This window comes from Mucor velutinosus (genome assembly GCF_035048745.1).
Source record: "Mucor velutinosus strain NIH1002 chromosome Unknown tig00001544, whole genome shotgun sequence".
NCBI classification, from domain to species: domain Eukaryota; kingdom Fungi; phylum Mucoromycota; class Mucoromycetes; order Mucorales; family Mucoraceae; genus Mucor; species Mucor velutinosus.
In genome coordinates, this window is record NW_027041908.1 from 1,069,396 (window position 1) to 1,090,559 (window position 21,164).

The following is a 21,164-nucleotide window of genomic DNA, read 5'->3' on the forward strand; positions in this document are numbered from 1 at the left end:
GAGGCCCCTCCATAGATGGCCTAACGCTACCGATCTGACTCTTTGAGGATGCTCTATGCCTGCATTAATGGAAACAACCTATATACGGGCAGGTGGCATAACTGTATTATTTCTTATTACTCAAGAATCAGCGAAACACAGCGTAGTTTGGGTGTATTTGAGCCGTGTTTTCTCGTGATAGAAGCTGTTCTAAACCTTCGGAATAGTGCCAAATAATTGCTCTCGCCTAGTACTCACTTACTGACACCTTTGCTCAACTTTTTGGGGACCCAAAAAACATTGTCGAAAATCGACCAAAAAGCATGAGGGGTACCTCATGGTTTTCATTGAAAATCAAACGATCGCATTTTTCACCTTGATAATAAAGACTTTTACTATGGTATATCTTGAATCAAAATGTTTCTATCGATCCAAAGCAACCTCTGAAATTATCTTTGTGGGACTTTGATATGTAAAATTTCGACATTTTGGCCAGAAACCTCTTTTCATATTTTTACAAATCATTCAATAAGTGCATTCAAAACATCTATATAACTTGGTACCATTGGAAGCGCCTTGAAAAGTACTCCAGGAAAGCTTAAGGAAGCATGGGTGATTATCATACTTCACTTAGTCGAATCTGCAAAAATAGCTCGGTCGAGTCCAGAATCATCAAAATTTGTCCAATCTGGAACAGACTATGATTCTGGGTTTGAATTAATTTTGGCTGGTGGGGCCAGCTGGAAAACTCATGCCCTTTTCATAAGGCAATACAGTTCGGCATACTCGACGTCAATCTCCAGTATGCTGCATTGTACTTTCGTTGGGTATCTCCCTTACTACAATTGGATTCCTCGTCTTCCACTAATAATCCACTGCTGGCTATTCTCGTATATCATATCAACAACCACAACCGTTCCTCTCATCATCAACTACCGCTGCTCTTTCCAGTCGCACGACGACGGCTCACAACAATACGACGCGCAAACACCATTGATATGATGTACAAATCAATCGACATGTTACCGAGGAACTTTGACGACGTCGTGATCAACTTGCCCACTGCTCTCATGCTACCTCTATCCATCGTCATATTTTCCGACCCTCTACTTGGTGTCAGATTGCCTCGCAAAATCCATTCAATGACTGTCGCCGACGTCTTTGCTGTGCATACAACTGAGCAATTTCTGCATTGGAAACGTTCCTTCGACCCCACACTTGCTGTATGGCAGCGTGCACCTCGACAACTGATTCAGGGCATTGCAAAAGGCACATTTAAGTTGCAACCCTTCTTTCTCCCTCTGTGTGTTCCTTCCTCCGCTGTCTTTCCTTCACCATCCAGTCCTTCATTGCAACCATTTGTTGATCACCTCACAACTGACAACAACCTTGCAATGACTTCCACTGGCTGTAGATCCAAATCGTTTCGGCAAGCATGCTCGTCTGCTTCCGTCGTTCCTCAACGATTGGCTGCCATAGCATCTCCCCAATGGTCGTTTTTCTGGTCTTTGTCCCTGACCATGATCCAAAGAAATGTCGTATATCGATTCATCAACAACTGCATTCCCCATCAGTCTCTATTGAATCTGAGGTTCCCCTCTGTTTACTTGTCCCCCTTGTGCTTTGTCTGTTCCTCAGTTGAAGATTCCACTGACCACTTCCTTTTTGAATGTCCACCCAAGGCAGCGGTCTGGCAGGGTATTATCTCTGAGTTCCTCTGGCCCACGGTAACCATTGATGATATCCGCCATTCCCTCCTCACTCTCGACTTTTACAATATTCGATATAGTCAGCGGCCTCGTGCTTCCTCTCATCATATAGTCATCATTGCGATGTCTAACATTTGGAAAGCTCACTATCGTCTAATCTTCGATCAAACTTCCTTCGCTCCCGCCGCTGTGCTGAATAGTATCCGACTCGACATCCAAAAAATGATCGACGAAGATCTCATTCATGCCAGCCTATAATAGTCCCTCTTTTATATCGTTCTCATATTTTGTCTAAACATATATAATATTATCACAGAAAATTGCGCCCGCCGCTTGATTATAGTCCTGCTACTATTGTCTACGCGGAGCAAGTAATAAAAACCTTTTTAAAAAAAAAAAAAAAAAAAAAAACACAAAAAAACACAAAAGACAGTCCAGTCTATCCAATTTGGGCCTTCTTTACTTTTCTCTTTACATATTCTTATCAAGAGGATAATTTGTTATACAAGTGTAAAGCGTTATAATCCTACGCGCATGTAGCGTTTCTTACGACAAATTATTCTCTTTGTTTTGTTCTTATCAAGGTATTCGCTATTGCAGTGTAAAGCGTTGTTGGTTCACCCGATAATGTAGCGGATAGTAGATTATCTTTGTTTTATTCTTATCAAGAAGATGATCTGTTATACAAGTGTAAAGCGTTATAATCCTACGCGCATGTAACGTTTCTTACGACAGATCTTCCTCTTTGTTTTCTTGTCAAGATGATCCATTTGTTATACAAGTGTAAAGCGTTATAATCCTACGCGCATGTAACGTTTCTTACGACAAATGGATTATCTTGAGATCATTTGATTTGAAACACACCACATCCCCTTTATTACACCCTTTTTCTCACTTTGGGATTACATCTACTTTCACCTGTTCGTGGTTAATCCTACCAAGTTCCAAATGGAAAACAAAGGAAAGTAGCATCATTTATAATATAGCCATAAAACATCGCTAGTTTCATAAAATAGCATATAAGCTTCCAAACTATAATTAAACATCATGCATCTCTGCCTGCCATTGGCAATGCGCAAAATATAGCTGGATATTTATACCTGAGGATTGATTGACATGCAACTCCATTTGATCCAGACAGAGTTGCATCCAAACCATTAAAAGACAAAAGACATTATAATAAAGCCATGATTAAGTTATATTAAAAAATCCCAAACATGCCATTACCATTATCATAAGCCATTTGTCAAGTTATCTTAGAAATCCCACCCACCCATCCCACTTTATTTCAATTCATCCAAGCGATCCAAGCATAGACATGCCATTGTCACTGACACGCAAGGTCTGGCAGAAGTTGATCAGTGCTCTCTTGGTTTTCAAATCTTTGAAGTAGTCTTGAAATCAGCATTTACAATATTTTCGATCGAACAAATCTTGATATGCATGCCCATGGCATAACCACCTGCCACACCAAGCACATCACACAGTTTAACAACTCGAGAAAACTTGCTGTATTGAGGCGCCTTCTTGATTTGTAATCCGTCTTGTAATTGCTGATTCAATATTTTTGTGCTTTACACTTGCGTCTGCTTCCTTCATCAAATGTGATACCTTGAATAAATACACAAACACAGCCACTTGAGCTGTGCACCAAATTCGTGCCATCATCTCGCTGTTTGATCGCCAATGTCCCTGTATTGAATCGATCAATTCGACACTGCATATCCTGAACATCCACATCCACGTTGATACTTGTATCCCTTTGTGTATACAGCTGAATTCCAGCTACCTTTGCAGTGTCCACAATAATCTTCTTGGTCATATCGGCATCAAACTCTTCCTTCAGACCTTCCAATAAATATAATGCCACTCCTTTAGCCTTTTCAATCGATCCAAACAATACATCGCCATCATCGCTGCTTTCAACATGCTCTTGTTTATCTCCTTGACTATCAAAACCGCCCGTTTTATGTTTCAATCCATGTGATCATCATCATCGCAAGACGTTCAGTTCAAAGTTGCTTATGCCTCCATGACAGTAAACTTACGAGCCATACAAGCAGTCTTGTAGCGTTTGTAATTTATTTTGATTTCAAGAGCCTTTCTCTTTCGGTCTGCCTTGGATTGTCATTTCGGTTTTTAACCTTCTTTTGTCCATTGTGTGGATGACTATGCTTTAAATGGTTCAGTGGTTTTTTGTGGCTCAATGCTGATGGCGGCTTTTTGTGGTTCAGTGATGGTGGAGTTTTCTGAGTCAATGGTGGTTTGTGGATCAATGCTGGTTGTGGAGGTTTGTGGTTTAGTGCTGCTGGTTTGTGTTCAATATTAATTTGTCGACCAATCCTTGTCGCGGAGGTTTGTGTATCTATGATGATAGTGGCTCATTGGTGGTTGTTTTCTCTACACTATATCATCAAACACATTTGCATCAAAGCACCCAGTTATCACAACAGCAAGGCGTCATTTGCACTATTGTACGTGCTGTTATCGATGTAAATACTGCTCATGCAGTGCAAGACTAAGACGACCCAAATCTAGTTTTCCATGTGCTTGCTCATTTGCACACGTTAACCAACACTGTTACATTGCCAATACCATTTCGACTCATGCAAGATGCAATGATCCAGTTTTTTTTTTTCAGGATGTGGTCTAGATTACTTTACTCTCACTAGACAAGAAAGAGAAAACTTGAGCAAACAGCACATGCAAATAATAACCATTGGAGAATTGATACCCATCATAGAATACATACCCTTCAAAGTCTTAGCACCATCAAATGAAATAGGTGTGTCTTTTATTGAGTTCTTCATTGACTCTTTGCCATTTGAGAGACGGGGGTGGCTAACATACCAACAAAATGACCTCTTCATGAGGCAAAGCTTTTCAAAAAAAAAAAAAAAGTATTTGGGCTAAGCAATTGCCCTTTCAATTACATGATTCCCATTTAATCAGCATCGCATCATCATTGTCATCAACAGAAAGGTATTTGGGTCAGCCAGCGGCAGCGCCACTGCCGCCGCCAAAATTAATTCAAACTCAGTATTATTTTTTTTTTCTGTTCAAGATTGGACAGATCATGTCTTTTTTCGACTTCTTTAATTTATTTTGTGATATTCGACTATATAAACTGTGATGATCACCCTATGCTGCCTAATACATTCTTGAAGCACTTTTCAAGGCGCTTCCAATGGTGCTAACTGTAATAAGTGTTTTGACTGAAATGATTGAGCAATTTGGTAAAATATGAAATGAGGTTTTCAGCAAAAATAGCCATATTTTGCATATGAAAGCCTCATAAAAGTGGTTTCAGAGGTTGCTTAGGGTCGAGAGAAACATTTTGATTCAATATATACCATAGTAAAAGTCTTCGTTTTCAAGGCAAAAAACGCGGTCGTTTGAATTTCGATAAAAACCATGAGGGGTACCTCAAGGTTTTTGGTCGATTTTTGGCCATGTTTTTTTTGGTCCCCAAAAACTTGAGCAAAGGTGTCAGGAAGTTACTACTACTCAAGTACAATTGTTTGGCGTTATTCTGACAGCTCAGAAAGGTCTATATGTCAAGATATGAAGGTTTGAAAGCTGTCAAACTTGGTTATGTTTTTGCTTTATAGCTATTATTTACACGGCATGAATCACATCTTTGGTAGCTGCAATTTACTGGAAGGGCAGTTCTGCTGCTTGTGCAACTTCCAATTTGAATAGAAGGCATACTGATTTTGGTAAAGCTAATTTATACAAATTTTGATGCGCTATGTTGCTGGTAAGCTTATTAACAATGGAAATGAAGAACCAAATTTGCTGCTTGAATACTATGGTTATGCACTTTTTTTTTCGCTACGGTAAAACCGCCTCATAATTCAATGTCACCAAATGTTGAATTAGATGCTTTATGTTCTCGATGGATGAGCTTAGCACCTTCTCCAAACCTCCTCCCCAATGCCGGCTTTGCCAGTGGTTTTATTCACCTTGTACAGTACTCAATTCTTTAAATTCTTGAAAGAATATGATTTATTTGTCTACTTTTTTTTTGAATGTTTTACAGTATATATAGTAAAGATATAGAGTCCAAAGCTTTACAGTACAATGTATCACTGGGACAATAGATAAATCACAGCATTCCGTACTGACGTTAACGCTTTAGCCTCTTATGCAACACATCTGAAAAAATGGTGATTGACTAGATAATGTCTCTGTACGCAGTGACATAAACCATCACATAGCTATGGCGTCTGATATACAGCATCCTAGGCTCGCATAATTTGCTGCCATGTAGCGCAAGTACATCTCACTTGAACGTCAAAACAGATCTTGCAGATTTCATTCGCTCAATATGAATTGCACGCTGCTGCATTTCAAAGGCACTCGACTTGAATAGGAACAAGAAACGCGCTCCAATCCAGATACTTTTAATCATTTATACATTCACTCCATCATGGTACAACGCGGTTTACTCATTGTAGTGGAAGGTTGTGATCGCTCAGGAAAGTCAACACAATGTGAGAATCTTGTAGGCAGACTCCAGCAAGCTGGCAATGCCACTGAGCTAGTCAAGTTTCCAGGTATGTTTCTTTTTAGTTTATCAGACTCTTCCAACCTCACAGAACAAAAGACAGAACCACACAAACAGGCAAAATGATTGATAATTATCTTCAACAAAAGAGCGATCTAGACGACCATGCTATTCATCTCTTGTTTTCAGCCAACCGATGGGAAGCAATGTAAAGTATCAATCGCAACGAGAGATTGTTGTATTTGCTGATACTGTGCTACATTCGTAGGAAAGCGCTATCAGAGAAATTAAACAACGGCATCACATTGGTTGTAGATAGATATGCTTTCTCAGGCGTCGCGTTTTCGTCAGCCAAAGGATTGGATTTAGAATGGTGCCGCAACCCAGACATTGGATTACTGAGACCAGATATTGTCTTGTTCCTTGATTTGACAATTGACGAAGCAGAGAAAAGAGGCGGGTTTGGACAGGAACGCTATGAAAAGAGAGAGCTGCAGATCAAGGTGCGAGATGAGTTTGCAAAGCTGCAAGACGACTCATGGAAGGTAAGAGGACAAGAGATGCGTTGGGTGCCGAATACCTGATGATTGAGTGCTTGTGCGTAGTTTATCGATGCGAGTCAATCCAAGGACAAGGTTCAGCAAGCTATTTGGGATACCATTGAGCAATTCAAACAAACATCAAAAGATACAATTCAACCATTGCAGTTTAATTTATGGAAATAAATATATGAATTTTTTTTTGGTGTAGAGAATACATGGGCATTGCTCTAAACGTTTGATTTTCAGAGAGAGAGAGGGGGGATATAAGTTATTTGCTTGCGGTATATTGTCTCATCAGGTCCAATTCTTTATGGCTTCTGCCATTAGGTTGACCACCTGGTCCACCGAGGGGCGATGTAGCAGAGGTAGGAGATCCACCACCGCCACCACCTGTGCCTGATGAATTCTTTAAAAGCGATTGGAAGAAATTGGCTAATACTTCATGCGAAGGTGCATTCTGTTGACTGGCGCTGGTTGGCGAAACAGACATAGCCGCAGCATTGGGTATCGCTCCTGTTGCAGTAGGCATGGATCCCTTATTACCACCACCGGGTGATGATAAGGGCGACATATGGCCATTCTTGTTGTTGATGCCTTTCATAAGTAACTTTTCCAAGCTTAGATCCTATGCGGGTTGCATTAGTGTTGTAATGCATGGTGAGTTCACAGTGAGCTTTACCTTCTTTCGGCTGCTTGTTCTATCCAAATGATGGCCATTTTCAGTAGGCGATGATGCTATTGACGATAACGATGACAACGATGCTGGCGGTGATGTCGTTGTTATTGACATTGGGTTGGATGCAGCACTTCCGCCACCTCGCATCATACCTTGTAAGGCTGCAGCTGGTGATTGACTCAGAGGCCCAACAACGCCAGGTCTAGCCATGTCTCCTCCTGATCCATTGCTCATGCCGTTCTGCTTAGATTCTTGGTTCTTTTGTAATTTCTCATAATGGCGGTCATAAAATGACTGCTCGTCTTCACAAATGGTTGTGGTAGGTATATTGTATTGAGGCTATGAAGAGAGTAAGCAACACTGAAACCGCCCAACGCCATCGGATCCCGTACCTGAATCTCTGATTCACCGTTGGGTATAGCTTCTTCATATGTGCCTCTTGCACCTGTATTTCCGGGTTTTTGTCGATCAATGACCGCATCCATATCTGCATCCCAGCCTTCACTTACATGATCGCAATCAAAGCCTTCTCTCAGCACCTTAATTTTGCCCCACGAGTCCCATCCTGAAGGCACAAGTACTGTATCACGTTCAATTACTTGCGCTTTTAGGTGAAATTGGTATGGTTTGGCAAGAGTACTTAATGTGCGATGAAGGATGTATTCACGAAGGTTATGGAATGTGTATGGATGAAGTGTTGATGTGTAGAATAAGGCTGCACCATCTGTTTTGTTGCTATGAGCTGGATGTTCTCGGGTGTGGTGCGTGTATACTTACATTTCATGCAGATGCATCGAAGCGATTGCTGGATATAATCAAATTGATCATCTTTGAAGTCATGTGTTTGCTCTAGCTTATTGATAGCATCGCTCTAACAGTACATTAGTGTCATGCAGAATCGTGTCTGAACCCTGCTTGTTCATACCTTGCAACAGACAACAGTGATTGGCAGCCCTAGATTGTTTGTCAAGCAGCCAGTAGATAACGGTAGCATCACTTGCTGATCCATTGTGGAAGGCAGATTGGCATTGCTCAGTATAGGCGTGCTGCTCGTAGCCATGACAGAGGGCACTGAGCTGGTAGAAGTAGAGGCAGTGATGGTGATGTTGCTGTTTATCATGGACGGTTCTGTATACATCTGTAAATAATGTTCCACTACATATGATGACATTAAGAACGAGATGCAACCATACTTGGATGTGTAGGCTTACATTTCTCCTTGATCTCATCCACAACAGCTCTTCCTTTGCTCCAATTTGTGTCTGCTGCTATCCCTTCCTTGCAAATTTCGTCTATTAAATAATGCAACACATTGATCCAGCGCTCCAATGTCTCCAGGAACTTCCAGGGACGCGTCCAATCCATCAAGATAAGCACACATGAATCAGCAATTGTGTCTGCTCTGATGGCAAATTTCAGCAAAGGCAAGAACTCTGGAGAAGCCAGGCTGAGTTGGTACAAACCAAGTCTTGCCATCGCTGTGTATTGTGTGTGCATGTGTGAGAATAAACGTTGGTTACAAATCACCTTGCCCCTTGTTTTCTCTGTCCCACCATTACCTTCATTTTCTTCATCTTTGACATCTACAAACGAATATCCCAAGGCCAAATCGATTTTCTCTTGGTCTTGAAATTGTCGAGTCATGTTATCGTTGCTGGGCTGGGCATAGTTTTTGGGATTGGCACTAAATGAAGCTGGATGTTCCTCGTTGTGATCGAATTTAGGCAGCTGTTGTGGACTTGGATCATTTTTCAGGAAATGGACTAATGTTGATTTTCCAACACCTGGCTCGCCTAAAATCAGGACGTTTTTGGTTGGCACAATCTTGGACGATGCTACACCTTTCAAGATGCCAGACCAAAGATCATCTTTCTCGGGTATATAGCTTTTCTGATGCTGCTGTGTCAAGTTGGATTGTGTCGAGACACTTTGTGAAGGTGTTACTGAAGATAACATTCCGGAAAGAAGAAATAGAAAAAAAAAAAGAGAGAGAGAGAGAGAGAGAGAGAAAGAGAAAGAAAGGCTCGGAACCCCTTTTTGCTTCGCTTTATAAATAACAAACAAGACACACAATACTTTTGTGTTGTATTTACATAGTCTCGCAGACAGGACAAAACATGCATACACACACGACATGAAAAAATTTTAACCTTCTTTTTTGATCGGGGTCTTGGTGATGCCCTACATTTAATAGTGATTTGGAGCAAACAGACAGATCCATCTTTGCATAGCATCATCAGACTTGGATGATACAACATGCTTTCAACACTCGTGCTCGGCATCCTTTTTCTACAACATTGCAAAAATTCGGACTCCATATCATGCGAAATGAACTTGCAGGTTCCCAACAAGAGAGAAAGCGCTACGCTGCCCTCAATTTAGCACTAATGCCTTTCACTGTTTGTATCATCTGAACTTGAATAAATCCAAATGCACTCTACATATCCACAGAGCTTCAACGGCTCAGATTACCAAACCAAGTTCTAAAGCATGTGCTGGCTGAATGTATTATGAAAATCTACTACATTTGTTTTTTTTTAAAAAAAAAAAAAAAAAAAAAAGAATGCCAAAGGCTCTCAACTACAACCATGCTGTTTGCATCATGTCAGCGTTAGCATAAAAATCCTGCACCAAATCCTGTATTTGATTCATTAATGTGACCCTTCTCATCTTGTATAGCGCCTGTAATACGTTGTAGGTTCGAACTAAAGTATCCTTATCTGTAGGGTCGATTCCTCAAAATGATGCGTTATGGAGATGGCTATAAGAAGAGTAGCAAGATTTGATCATACCGACTATAACAGATAGCACATCTTTGTAGAGGATACCGCTTGATTTATTGGATGAAATGTCTGATCTTGCAAGTTAGCATGAAATAGACATTTGGACATCCGGAAGGAAAAGACGTCGTTTCTTTGTACTCCTTAAAATCAATCAAAAATGACGAGGTTTTTTCGGCTCACACTTTATTTTCTTTATCCTCCTCCAACAACAACATGTATAGAAGAAGAAAGGTCAACGTTGAAGAGAAGCCTCCTATTCCCGATCATCTCGAGGATTTTGGCTACGTTTTGAAAGAGAATGGCGAAGTTCGCAGCATTACCCAAGGTGCGTGTTCGTTGTGTATTGTACTATGGTAGCAAACACGAGAATTTGACACATTTTTGAATGCAGACTTGCCTTATGAGTTTGATTATTTGCCCAAGGATAGATCTTACAATGAAGAGCGTTACGACAAATTCATCAGTAAATAGTCCAAGAGTAGCCCTATAACGAATGTGTATCTCACCCATTCTCAATAGATATTATTGGAGATATTGTCGAAGATCGACTTCAAAAGGCTCCTTACAACTTTCGAAAGGTAATTGTGCCTATTGGAGCTGACCCTGCCAAAGACATCCATTCCTACATCTACATGACGTGAGTAAGCATTACCTATCGCTGCTGCTTTGAAGCTAACACCTAGGCTTGTGTAGTCCCAATGCTCTGACTACAACTGATAAATTAATGATCATGATCCCAGGCAACAATACTAGGTAAGTAGAGCCATTTTACTGATCCAAACACTGTTTGATCTCATGCCATGGATTAGAATTGGGCAATGGAGTAAGCGTGTTATGTGTGACATCAATGTTCAAGTAAGTAGGGAGGAATCCGCTATTTCGATCTGGATGCTTAAACCACAACTACTTAGTCTGGATCCATGATGCAAACCAGTGAAATGGTGCTCGAAAAAGGCTACGAAATCATCATATTGAACTCGAATGCCAATTTCTGGTATAACGGACGTGCTAATCTTACAGCTCAAACACACACAGGCGTTGCGATTACTGTCCCTGGTAACTATACACGGAAGCAGCAGTTTGCATAAAATAGGGAAGCTCATGCGTGCGTGTATTTGAATATAGGCAGCGAGACACCTGAGGAGCATTGCCAGTATGTTTTCCACAACTTTATCAGGTAAGGCTCCACCACTCCTACATATGCCCACCAACTCTATCTAACATGCATTTTATGAATGTATCTAGAAATGCAAAAGCAGACAAGGTAGCAGTTTTGGCTAATTCATGGGGCGGCTACAGTTTTGCGCTTACATTGAATACTGAGTGTAAAGTTGAAATGGCATAGTATGGCAAGAGGTACATGTAATTAAATCATCTTATTCTAGTCGATTATATCAAGGAGCATATCAAGGCAGTCGCAATGACAGATTCTGTACATATCCGCGACATGATCAAAGGTGACAAGCAGCGTACTTTTATGTTTGAGGTAAGTTACAGTACATTTAATCTTACTTGCATACTGAAAAACGATGTGGACATTTATATAGAACTGCTATAATTGGTCTGCTTCTACAGATAAAAAGGGCTCGCTCGTGCCTGATGTACGCTTGGGCTGTCCCAACATCTCTTCTGGCGAGGAAATTGCAGACTACACATTGCCTACCATGCTCAAGTACATTATGAACTTTATCTTTGTCAAGATGGGTGATATTGAATGGGGCTCTGATGATGAGAACGACGACATGGATGGAGGCGTGGAGGTGCTGACAGAAGAGGACATGGCGGAATTGTCTCGTATCGAGATCTTGAGCTCCAATGTATAAGCCAAATAAAATAGTTTCGCTTGATGTGTCTTGGCATTATGATGCAAGTGCTGATTCTCGGAAGAAGAACAAGTACATGGAAAAAACTGAAAATTAAGGGGGGGGGGATGATGAGGATGAGAAGCAACTGATCACTCTATCATTTATTTGGATTTTAGGTTAGTTCTTGATGCACTATTATGTATGCAATTCCGTGATCATCGTTTCTTTATCAATGGAAACACATACACATCAAAGCGTAGCACTTTCTCCATCTCTACAACATTTAATGGACATCAAATCAGAGCACATGTGTGTGTGTGTGTGTGTGTGTGTGTGTGTGTGTGTGTGTATGTGGCAAGCAGAGCACCGGGCAAAAGAGCTATATTTCAGTGTAAATGAAAGGCATGGCTTTGCAGTGCTTTTTGCTGGTTCTGCTGGTTTTGCTGCTGCTGCTGCTGCTGCATTACCTTGCATTGCATCTTTTTCTGAATCATAGTATGTAGAACAGTATCCTACACTCACAATACCCAAATTTTGAGTCTTGTTATTGATAATGATGCTTTGTTGGTTCACAAGGCCATTTCCTTTTTATTTTGCTACACCAAAACAATAAGCCTTGTAAATATCTAGTCATGTCAATATGTATTTATATACCACCACGTATACATTGGTTGTATTTCAATCCTCACTGGATAGATATATAGATGGAAACAATAATAAGGGGGTTCTTATTTTGGGGGAGAATGGGGCGTAAACAGGGATATACACACAGTTGCTTAAAGGAACGGCAAACCCGTTTCTCTCACTGTGCTAATCCGTTTTATACAGAGAGATGAACATTTGGTTGGTTCAGTTATATATAAATAATATGCAGGTAAAGTCAACTGCTTTGCAGCATAAATAATAAACAGACAATCAATCATTGAAGCACTGTGCGTGTGTGTATAACAAAAACCCCCATTCCGCCGCCACTGTATTAGAATATCATCACCACTATCATCCCCCTTCACTAATTTTTTTTGCGTATTAAAAAGGGCCGTTTCCCTTCTTAACTTCTCTCTCTCTTTCTCCTCTCTTTCCTTCATCCTTCTTTACATACACCTGTCATTGCCATTTCAAAAAAGCAAGGAGAGAGTTCCATTACACTGATATATACAAGCAAGGAACCCACATATCATCAAACAGCAGTAAGTAAGCCATATATACATTACATTGCATGTGGAATTAAAATTTTAATATAATAGTGGAAGGCATTTACCCAAACAACTTGTACTCGAATGATAGCTATCCATATCAGCAGCAGTATCGCTCAAGTGCATTTTCAGATGCCAGATCATGCCAACCAACGACTGCATCTACTACTACTACTACTACTACTACTACATCTTTATATCATTCGGCTGGTCTGAATAATACCCATCATAATACCAATGGCTTACATAATCATCACTACCACCACTCGCATCATCACCACCCGCATCCCAATGACTATCACAATAGCTCGGTTGGATGGACCTCTCCACCCAACATGTCCTGGAACACAAACACTTCACCCCCGCTTCCACCCCCTCTCTCGTCTTCCTCTAATTCGTCTCGTCATAACAGTTTCAGTGGGTACAACAACGCACCTGTGCAAAGACCAAAGTTGACTACCACTGTTTGGGAAGATGAAGGCACTTTATGCTACCAAGTAGATGCAAAAAGTGTCTGCGTCGCTCGTCGTCAAGATAATGATATGATCAACGGCACTAAATTGCTCAATGTCGTTGGCATGTCTCGAGGCAAAAGAGACGGTATCCTCAAGAACGAAAAGGGCCGTGTAGTTGTCAAAGTAGGCGCAATGCATCTCAAAGGTGTATGGTAAGTAGAGATACATTTAACTCATTTTGCTGCTCATAGCCTGACCACTGTGTACGTTTATATAGGATCACTTTTACTAGAGCCAAAGATTTAGCTACCAAGTTCAAGATTGTAGACATCCTGTACCCACTATTTGTAGAGGATCCCTCTGTCTTCTTGTCTGTGCCTCCACCTCCTCCCTCCTCATCTTCCGGCACTCTCAATGTGAGTAACTCAAACAGCGGCAGCTTGCCCATCATGCTTCCATCATCCAATCCCACCACGACAGCACCCAAATACACGACAAATTACGGCTCATTCAACATGCAAACCTGGGAAAAGCAATCCTATCAACCTCTTCCTAGTATCACAAATCAACAACAACAGGATCAAAGTACGTTTTCTTTGTTGTTATTTATTTGTTTACATTTTCTTAATCATCATTTGTTGTATAGTGTTGATTCGATCTCAAAACCTCACCAGCGGTAGTTGTAGTCCTGTGCCTGGAAGCATTGCTCCCATCTTGTCCTCCACCGCCACCGCGGAAGAGAATGATCTGTATCTGATGAGCAACCCATATGATTATCGTAGTAGCAGTAACGATAGAGCTTATAGTAACAACACGAGTAACAGCTCCTATCATTTATACGGTAACAATAACAACAACAACAGTGGCGGTGCTACTACAACAGATCATTACTCTTCTTCTCCTTACGACAATGCGCCAACAACAAGTCCTTATGTGCAACAACGCAAATTACATCATTCAGTCATTGATCATATTGCTGACAAGGAACCTTATCATCATCATGGAGAGCAAAGACGTAATAGCATTGATTTGCCTACCAGTCCTCCTCCAGAAGGCTTGAAATATTCATCCACGTCTTCCGCTGTATGGCCTGATGCAGACACCACATCAGCAGCAGCAGCAGCAGCAGCAGCAGCATCAGATCGAAAAGATGCCTCATTAGGTATATTTTAGTTTACACTCTCTCCCTGATAGCACAACTAAAACTCTATATTGTAGGGTCTTCTTCAGGTATTCGAAATGCTACTCATTTGATCCTGTCCGGTAGCAATGGCTCTTGTCATCCTCTTGCAAATGAGTACGATCATAATGGCAATGAGGAACAAGATCAATCAAAGTCCTTGTTTAAAAGTAGAAAGAGAGGCCATCAAGACATGAGCAAAAACAACATCCATCTTCAACGTAAGCGTATGAAGAATGATACGTTGACAGCTACACCTTGAACAGAATACGCCCATCATCATTTCATATCATCTATTTTTTTTTTTTTTTTTTTTGCTATCTATTATATCTTTTTTTTTTCTATTTATTCATCAATCCATCTACATTAGTATACACTCTCACACAATCGCACACACATCATTACACCATAAGCAAACCAATAAAAATATAAACCATAGTATTAATATCCCCTTCAAACAAAGAAAGTAATGACTCCTTTCAACTAGTGATACCATTGCCACCGTCGTGTGAAGGTTAGTGCTGATTTGAATTCATTGCATGACACTCACTCGAGTCATTTGATTCTGTTTGCTCACAATCATATCATGTTGAATCATTTTATTCAATATGAAGATACTTCATGTAAAATGCTTCATCTATACATGACGCTTATACCTTACCTTACATGTACGTACGGATCAGCAATACATTGAATTTGACAAATTGTTTATAATGACTCGACTGCAATCAAGTTTGAAACTGTTTGTTCAGGATATCACAACAATACAGCGGCTTACATTCCGGCTGGTTGGTGTAACACCGTGGTTTTTGTTTGGTAATTCTTATGCAGTTTAAAATACGGGTGCTTTATCAATGATGTGTTTTGTGTGCCTTTTTTTACCCCTGAATTTTCGGAGATGCTGCTGCTTTCAACCCAGACACGGATCACCATTTCTGCAAATCATTCTACACAATGTACAAGATTTGTATCGATCTAGCAAGAGTTGCATCGATATTTGTACATCAAATTCTATTATCTACAAATTGAATCTATCAGAAAGTATTTAATTATAGTCGATAATAAGCCAATGTGCTTGCGGAGGGCAGGTTGAACAGACCAAATTCCGGAGTGGGGTCTTGGGATGGTAATATGGGCGTTTCTTATTTGTTGTGTATGATAAATAACTCAGGGCATATTTTCAAATGAATAAAAAAAATCAGTTATCGTTACTAAAATATCTGTCTATTTGTATTAAATGAGAGACAATTAATATGTAGAGACATTCTCATACTCATTTGACCCAAAAATTTAACAAGGTGTGGCAAGCGCATGTTATAGTTATATAGACCACAACATGTGATGCGGCATTCTATACAAAGATGTTGACTAAATGCGCAGTGCTATCCCGAGTCTTGAGCTTTATAAATTTACCTTTCTTGGACACATTATTAACCTGCATTTTCCAGGTCGGATCAGAAAACCAAATGTGTACATCTAATGAGCATTAAAGTGGGGATGATAATTTGTGCTGTGTTGAAATGAAAAAGAATCAAGTGATTAGTTTATGTTGCTAGAGAAAATTTTGCCTATAACAAGATCTAACTGAAATATCATGGTGCATCCAATATGTGTACACCGACCAAAACGTTTTTGATCACATTAAAAATAATTAAATTCTATATCTTGATATTTCTTACGACACACGATCAAATAACGTTACCCGGTAACTATACTATATTCAAATTATGTTATTTAATTTTCTTTTATGCAAGCAGCATATTAATTAGCAAACGCAAATGTACTCAACAAGAAACAATCATATAGTATAGTTGCCGGTTTAAGCTTGCTGAAAACATTCATCAAAAGGCATATGTACTTATTTACGTAGAGATACTGCAATATCACTTGTATAGAATGGCTTCAGTGCGCAATAAATATATTACTTCAACTCCAGTTAAATCAATGCCACAATGACGCGCAGGTACACCATAATTTGTAAATGTATGATTGAATCAAGAGCTAAGGCACACCGAATGACTTTCCAGGAGTCTCACTTGCAATACAATACACTCATCAAGATAAAAAATCATCAAGCCTTTAGTAAAAAAATGAATACAAAATTCAAGACTAATTAAAATGCAGGGTAAAGCGAGCTTCTGAATAAACTTCCTTAGTATAGCCAGATGGTTAGTTATATGTACGCTTTCAAAAATTAGCAAATGCTGTATTCTTTAGGCGACATATGCAATCTAACTGTTACAAAGGCTTCTATTTAGAAGATGAATGTCTATTGGTGGATGCACTTGTAAATTACAAGGTAATTAAACGTAATCAAACTGGAATCATCGCGATGGAGCCTTAAATGGCATGCTTCTACTGCCCTTCGTTCTACGTCAACTCCAAAAGAACATCAAAGCAGCTTATATTAAGAACCTTTGTCAATGACCACTGCAACTCATCATATCCAATGGCCTCACATCAAGGTGCCATAAACCAAGTGTTAGTACACAATCAATATCCAAGTTTATTGACTCTTTTTCATTTCATTTGTATATAAAGGCATACTTTTATTGGTTGCTACAGCAGATTATCCACCACCATGTAACAGAATCAAGCAGCGTAAAGATCAAAATACAGCTGATCCTATGAATGATTGTTTACACAATACTATGCAAACCCAACCTTCCACTCTTGCATAAACCAATACGACCATCCAGCATGAACTTGGTAGAGTCTAGTGATGACTGAAAGCCGTACGGAATGCTGTGAAAAATGCCTCCAGTGTTGTTCGAGAAGCAACTATCAAAAGGCAAACAACATCTGACAAAATAATTCTCCAGATTCATAAGACTGCAAAAGAGCCTGTCAACATGCAGTCCGAATTAACTGCTTCAAGTAATGTTTAATGGAGTAGGCGGCCACCAATGATACCCAAAGAGAGCACACAATCAGAAAACTCTAGTACTTGCCCGCTGACAACCTATTATACGACTCATAAGCTCTGAATATTTGTCGAACAAATAGCAAACAGAAGTACTCATATAATAGCTAGTTTGTGTCGAAACCTTGAGTAAGGCTTACGAACCTACCTTCATTTATACCTTTAGAAAACTGCTCCTCGTCAAATAGAGTGGCATAGACCCCAGGAAACCTGAAAGGGATTTCTACTGCTCGATAAATCAAGCAACACAAAAAACAGTGAAAAAAAGATACCTTCAAACATTTATCATGCGCAATAAATAATGGCACATTTACTGCGCCTTATCGCTGCATTCGGAAACACTGCAATATATCTTTGTCTATTTCGATACACTGCTGCTCATTTCAAGTCTACGCTTGATGAAGATCCATAAGAAGCTAACGTTACTGTTGCGAACCATTTTCTCATTACAACCATCTTTTCTTATCCCTTTTCGTGCTCTGTTTGTTTGAGATAAAGAGAAGCTTGCTGCTTACAACATTTGGTCTCACCCTTCAAATGCACCCACTTTTAACAAATCATTTTTAATATACAGCATTACAAATTGGTTTCGTTTTTCCACATACAAATGGCCAGTGTACCTGAAATCATTCCAAAAAAATATGAACTCGTATATACTCCCTAATGGTTCGTTTCCAATAATGCATCTCTCAAGATTATAACACTTCAGGCCTTTTCATGCAAAAAAAAATAGGTTGCAGCTGTCCAAAATCGAACCTTTTGTTGCATACAAGCATGAATCCTAGACTACATTCACTTTTTCCTCAAGCCACTTTAACAGTGTAGCAACATAGATGAAGCTTGTCGTATCACTTCACATCTATGTTTACAAGTCCATTCAATTTTGTGTGCACGGATACCTCAACAACTACAATAGATTCAGTCTCCTCAATATCAGGACGTCGAATTTCACCTACGATATATGAAACATATCGACTTTGGTGATCTCTGAACTAGCTATACTAACAATAATCAATATGGCTTCAGTGACTTGATACTAATATACCATCTCAACGTAGTAGTCATCGACTAGGCTCTATCATATTAAAGTTAGCTAGATACTCCGTAATAACGAAGCTCTTTGCTATTTGTTTTTGATACAGTTGACAACTAGTTATTTTCATCGACCTTATTATTACGAATTCATCAACATGCTACTTTCAGAGCTCTAGCAGTAATATTTCAAGCTTAATTTCAAATGATCCAAACCTTCGAAACGAAAATGCCTTTGTACATCCAGAATCTTCGTTAAGAGATAGAAGCTAGCAAACCTTGAAACTAATACCACATGTTGGAAATAAATGTTAAAAGACACATGTTTGGCAAAGCATTGGGTACTGGGAGAATATTATACTGATGAGTGTACTACTGTACCTATACAATAACGTTCCTTACATAATATATCTAAAGGACATTCCTCACGTCGAACTATTATGCAATGGATGCTAGATCAAACGCTTGCACCTTAACGTACTCTTAAATAAAGAAAAAGACTTTAAATTATATCTATTTCGCTACCCTTTTATTACAAATATTAACTCAATAAAGATGAAAGCTCAATAGGAGATCAGCTAGCTGGAATCCTTCGGTCCCTGAACCTCTGAGCCAATCAAATCGCTTGAAAACTCCGCTGACCTAAAAAAAAATTGCGAGGGTTTCCCCCAGTTTTGATGTGAGGCAAAATTTTAAGCGCCGCTACAGTAGCAATATAGCCGCCGCTATCATCAAATCTCCCCCAGGTGCTAGAGCATGCCTTACTTACACCACCTAGCTTTAAATTCAGGCGTTGAGACCCTCAATCATCACTAAAGTAAGTAGTGATAACCAAGTGGAGGCAGCCTATCTACCTCTTAGCCTCGGATAAGTTCTTGTTGAGCTTCAGTGATAGGCACATCCACCACAACGTAAAAAAGTATGCTTCAAAGAAACATAAAAATAATAAAAGAAAGAAGAAAAGAACATATTACTATAGAAAGATAGTGATATGTAGGCAAAAGAGGGATACTCACACAAAGTGAGTCAAAGAAAAGTATAACAAATACAACATTAGAGACGTTTAGAACAGCTCGTTGTTATTGCAACAAAAATGCATACATGAGCAACATGCATGGTAATAGTCGGATGTAAAGCAATACAACCAACAAACGAAGAAGGAAAATGCAACAAAGAAAACATCATGAATGCATTATCATGAGAAAGGAAGCAATAATACAAACGTTCAAAGAAGTTTTATATCATTGCGACCAGAAGAAAGAAGATACTTACCACTTACCACTACCGTGGATAGACCAGAGAACGAGCATGCAGCACCAAACATAGTAGACCAGGAGGAAGGACCATAATATTAGCAGCAGCAGCAGCAGCAGCAACACCAGCAGCACGGATAAACCAAAGAACGAGCGACACCCAAGACCAGACAAAGACCAAAGAAGTAATTGCCAGACATGATTGACCAAATACGCAGATACCAGAGATACCAGAGAAGTAATGGTAGCAGCATTCATTCAAACAAGCAAGAAATCATTAAAACCTAATAAACAAACTCAATTATTAGTGTTAATTCTACGCCTTCTAGTGCTCGTTATCGAATGGTACCTAGTATATTCCACTTCAAAGAAGCAGTATCAAGTTCTTCCAACAGTACAAGACAGAGTTATCGGAAGCTAGAGTGTTATTATCAATCAAACAGTGCCCAAAACCACCATGGTTTGATACTAAAACACGTTTTGCAAAAAGGGTAAAAAACGGGGGCATGGAAAAATGAAAGGGCACCCTATCCGACGTCACGACTAATAGATTTAGTCCCAGTCTTGTACCGTAGCAGCCGTAATTGCGGCAGTTTAATCTGAAATTGTGCAGTGGTATTTTCGTGTTTAAACTTGACTTGGTCTCACATCCTTTAAATGTTTTTGCTAAACTTGATTATGAAAACTGTCATTGTCACACCCAACTTTCTAATACATCTCTAGAGAACTAAAGAAGCCGTGTTAAGCACAAAGAATAAAAGGATTATTATTTGTAGCTTATAAAAAATGTTCAATATTATAAAAACAAGAAAAGACTTATTTGAATAAGATCAGACACAAAAATTGTTATTTGGACCTGAAGAACAAAATAGGAAATGTTATTATGCTAGAATCTTCTTGAAGCTTTATTTCGAGCGAATTCAAAGAATATATAAAGACAATCAAAATCTAATCTATATCATTAATCGAGTTAAGCTCGGTCATTACCAGCTAATTTATTCACATTTCAACCATGTCTACACTCGAGGAACAAGTCTTAGCCCTCCAACAACAACTGGCCACACTTCAAGCCCAAATTCAAACAACTTCAGGCCCCACGCCAATGCAGTCAGCGGATGACACTG

The 21,164-nt window shown here is 39.5% G+C and overlaps 5 protein-coding genes across 5 annotated transcripts; 4 read left to right on the forward strand and 1 right to left on the reverse strand.

Moving 5' to 3' along the window:
* Positions 1–998: 998 nt before the first annotated feature.
* Positions 999–1,946, forward strand: ATC70_005661 (Cyclin N-terminal domain-containing protein; the record flags this gene model as incomplete). The annotated part of the gene is made up of 1 exon (XM_064824946.1): positions 999–1,946. One exon carries the CDS (start codon positions 999–1,001, stop codon positions 1,944–1,946), a length of 948 nt encoding a protein of 315 aa, XP_064680323.1.
* A 4,174-nt stretch (positions 1,947–6,120) lies between these two features.
* URM1 (Ubiquitin- modifier 1) lies at positions 6,121–6,923 on the forward strand (the record flags this gene model as incomplete). Its single annotated transcript, XM_064824947.1, has 4 exons — positions 6,121–6,247; positions 6,316–6,406; positions 6,467–6,743; positions 6,804–6,923. 4 exons carry the CDS (start codon positions 6,121–6,123, stop codon positions 6,921–6,923), a joined length of 615 nt encoding a protein of 204 aa, XP_064680324.1.
* Positions 6,924–7,008: 85 nt separating this feature from the next.
* YPK2_1 (Serine/threonine-protein kinase) lies at positions 7,009–9,372 on the reverse strand (the record flags this gene model as incomplete). The annotated part of the gene is made up of 6 exons (XM_064824948.1): positions 7,009–7,365; positions 7,420–7,755; positions 7,809–8,140; positions 8,194–8,287; positions 8,342–8,571; positions 8,628–9,372. 6 exons carry the CDS (start codon positions 9,370–9,372, stop codon positions 7,009–7,011), a joined length of 2,094 nt encoding a protein of 697 aa, XP_064680325.1.
* Positions 9,373–10,412: 1,040 nt separating this feature from the next.
* CDK5RAP2 (CDK5 regulatory subunit associated protein 2) lies at positions 10,413–12,022 on the forward strand (the record flags this gene model as incomplete). The annotated part of the gene is made up of 10 exons (XM_064824949.1): positions 10,413–10,524; positions 10,591–10,662; positions 10,719–10,836; positions 10,893–10,952; positions 11,009–11,054; positions 11,111–11,255; positions 11,325–11,376; positions 11,445–11,524; positions 11,585–11,685; positions 11,747–12,022. 10 exons carry the CDS (start codon positions 10,413–10,415, stop codon positions 12,020–12,022), a joined length of 1,062 nt encoding a protein of 353 aa, XP_064680326.1.
* A 1,510-nt stretch (positions 12,023–13,532) lies between these two features.
* On the forward strand, positions 13,533–15,094 carry PDE2_1 (3',5'-cyclic-nucleotide phosphodiesterase; the record flags this gene model as incomplete). Its single annotated transcript, XM_064824950.1, has 4 exons — positions 13,533–13,864; positions 13,930–14,237; positions 14,299–14,814; positions 14,871–15,094. 4 exons carry the CDS (start codon positions 13,533–13,535, stop codon positions 15,092–15,094), a joined length of 1,380 nt encoding a protein of 459 aa, XP_064680327.1.
* Between the last annotated feature and the right edge of the window lie 6,070 nt (positions 15,095–21,164).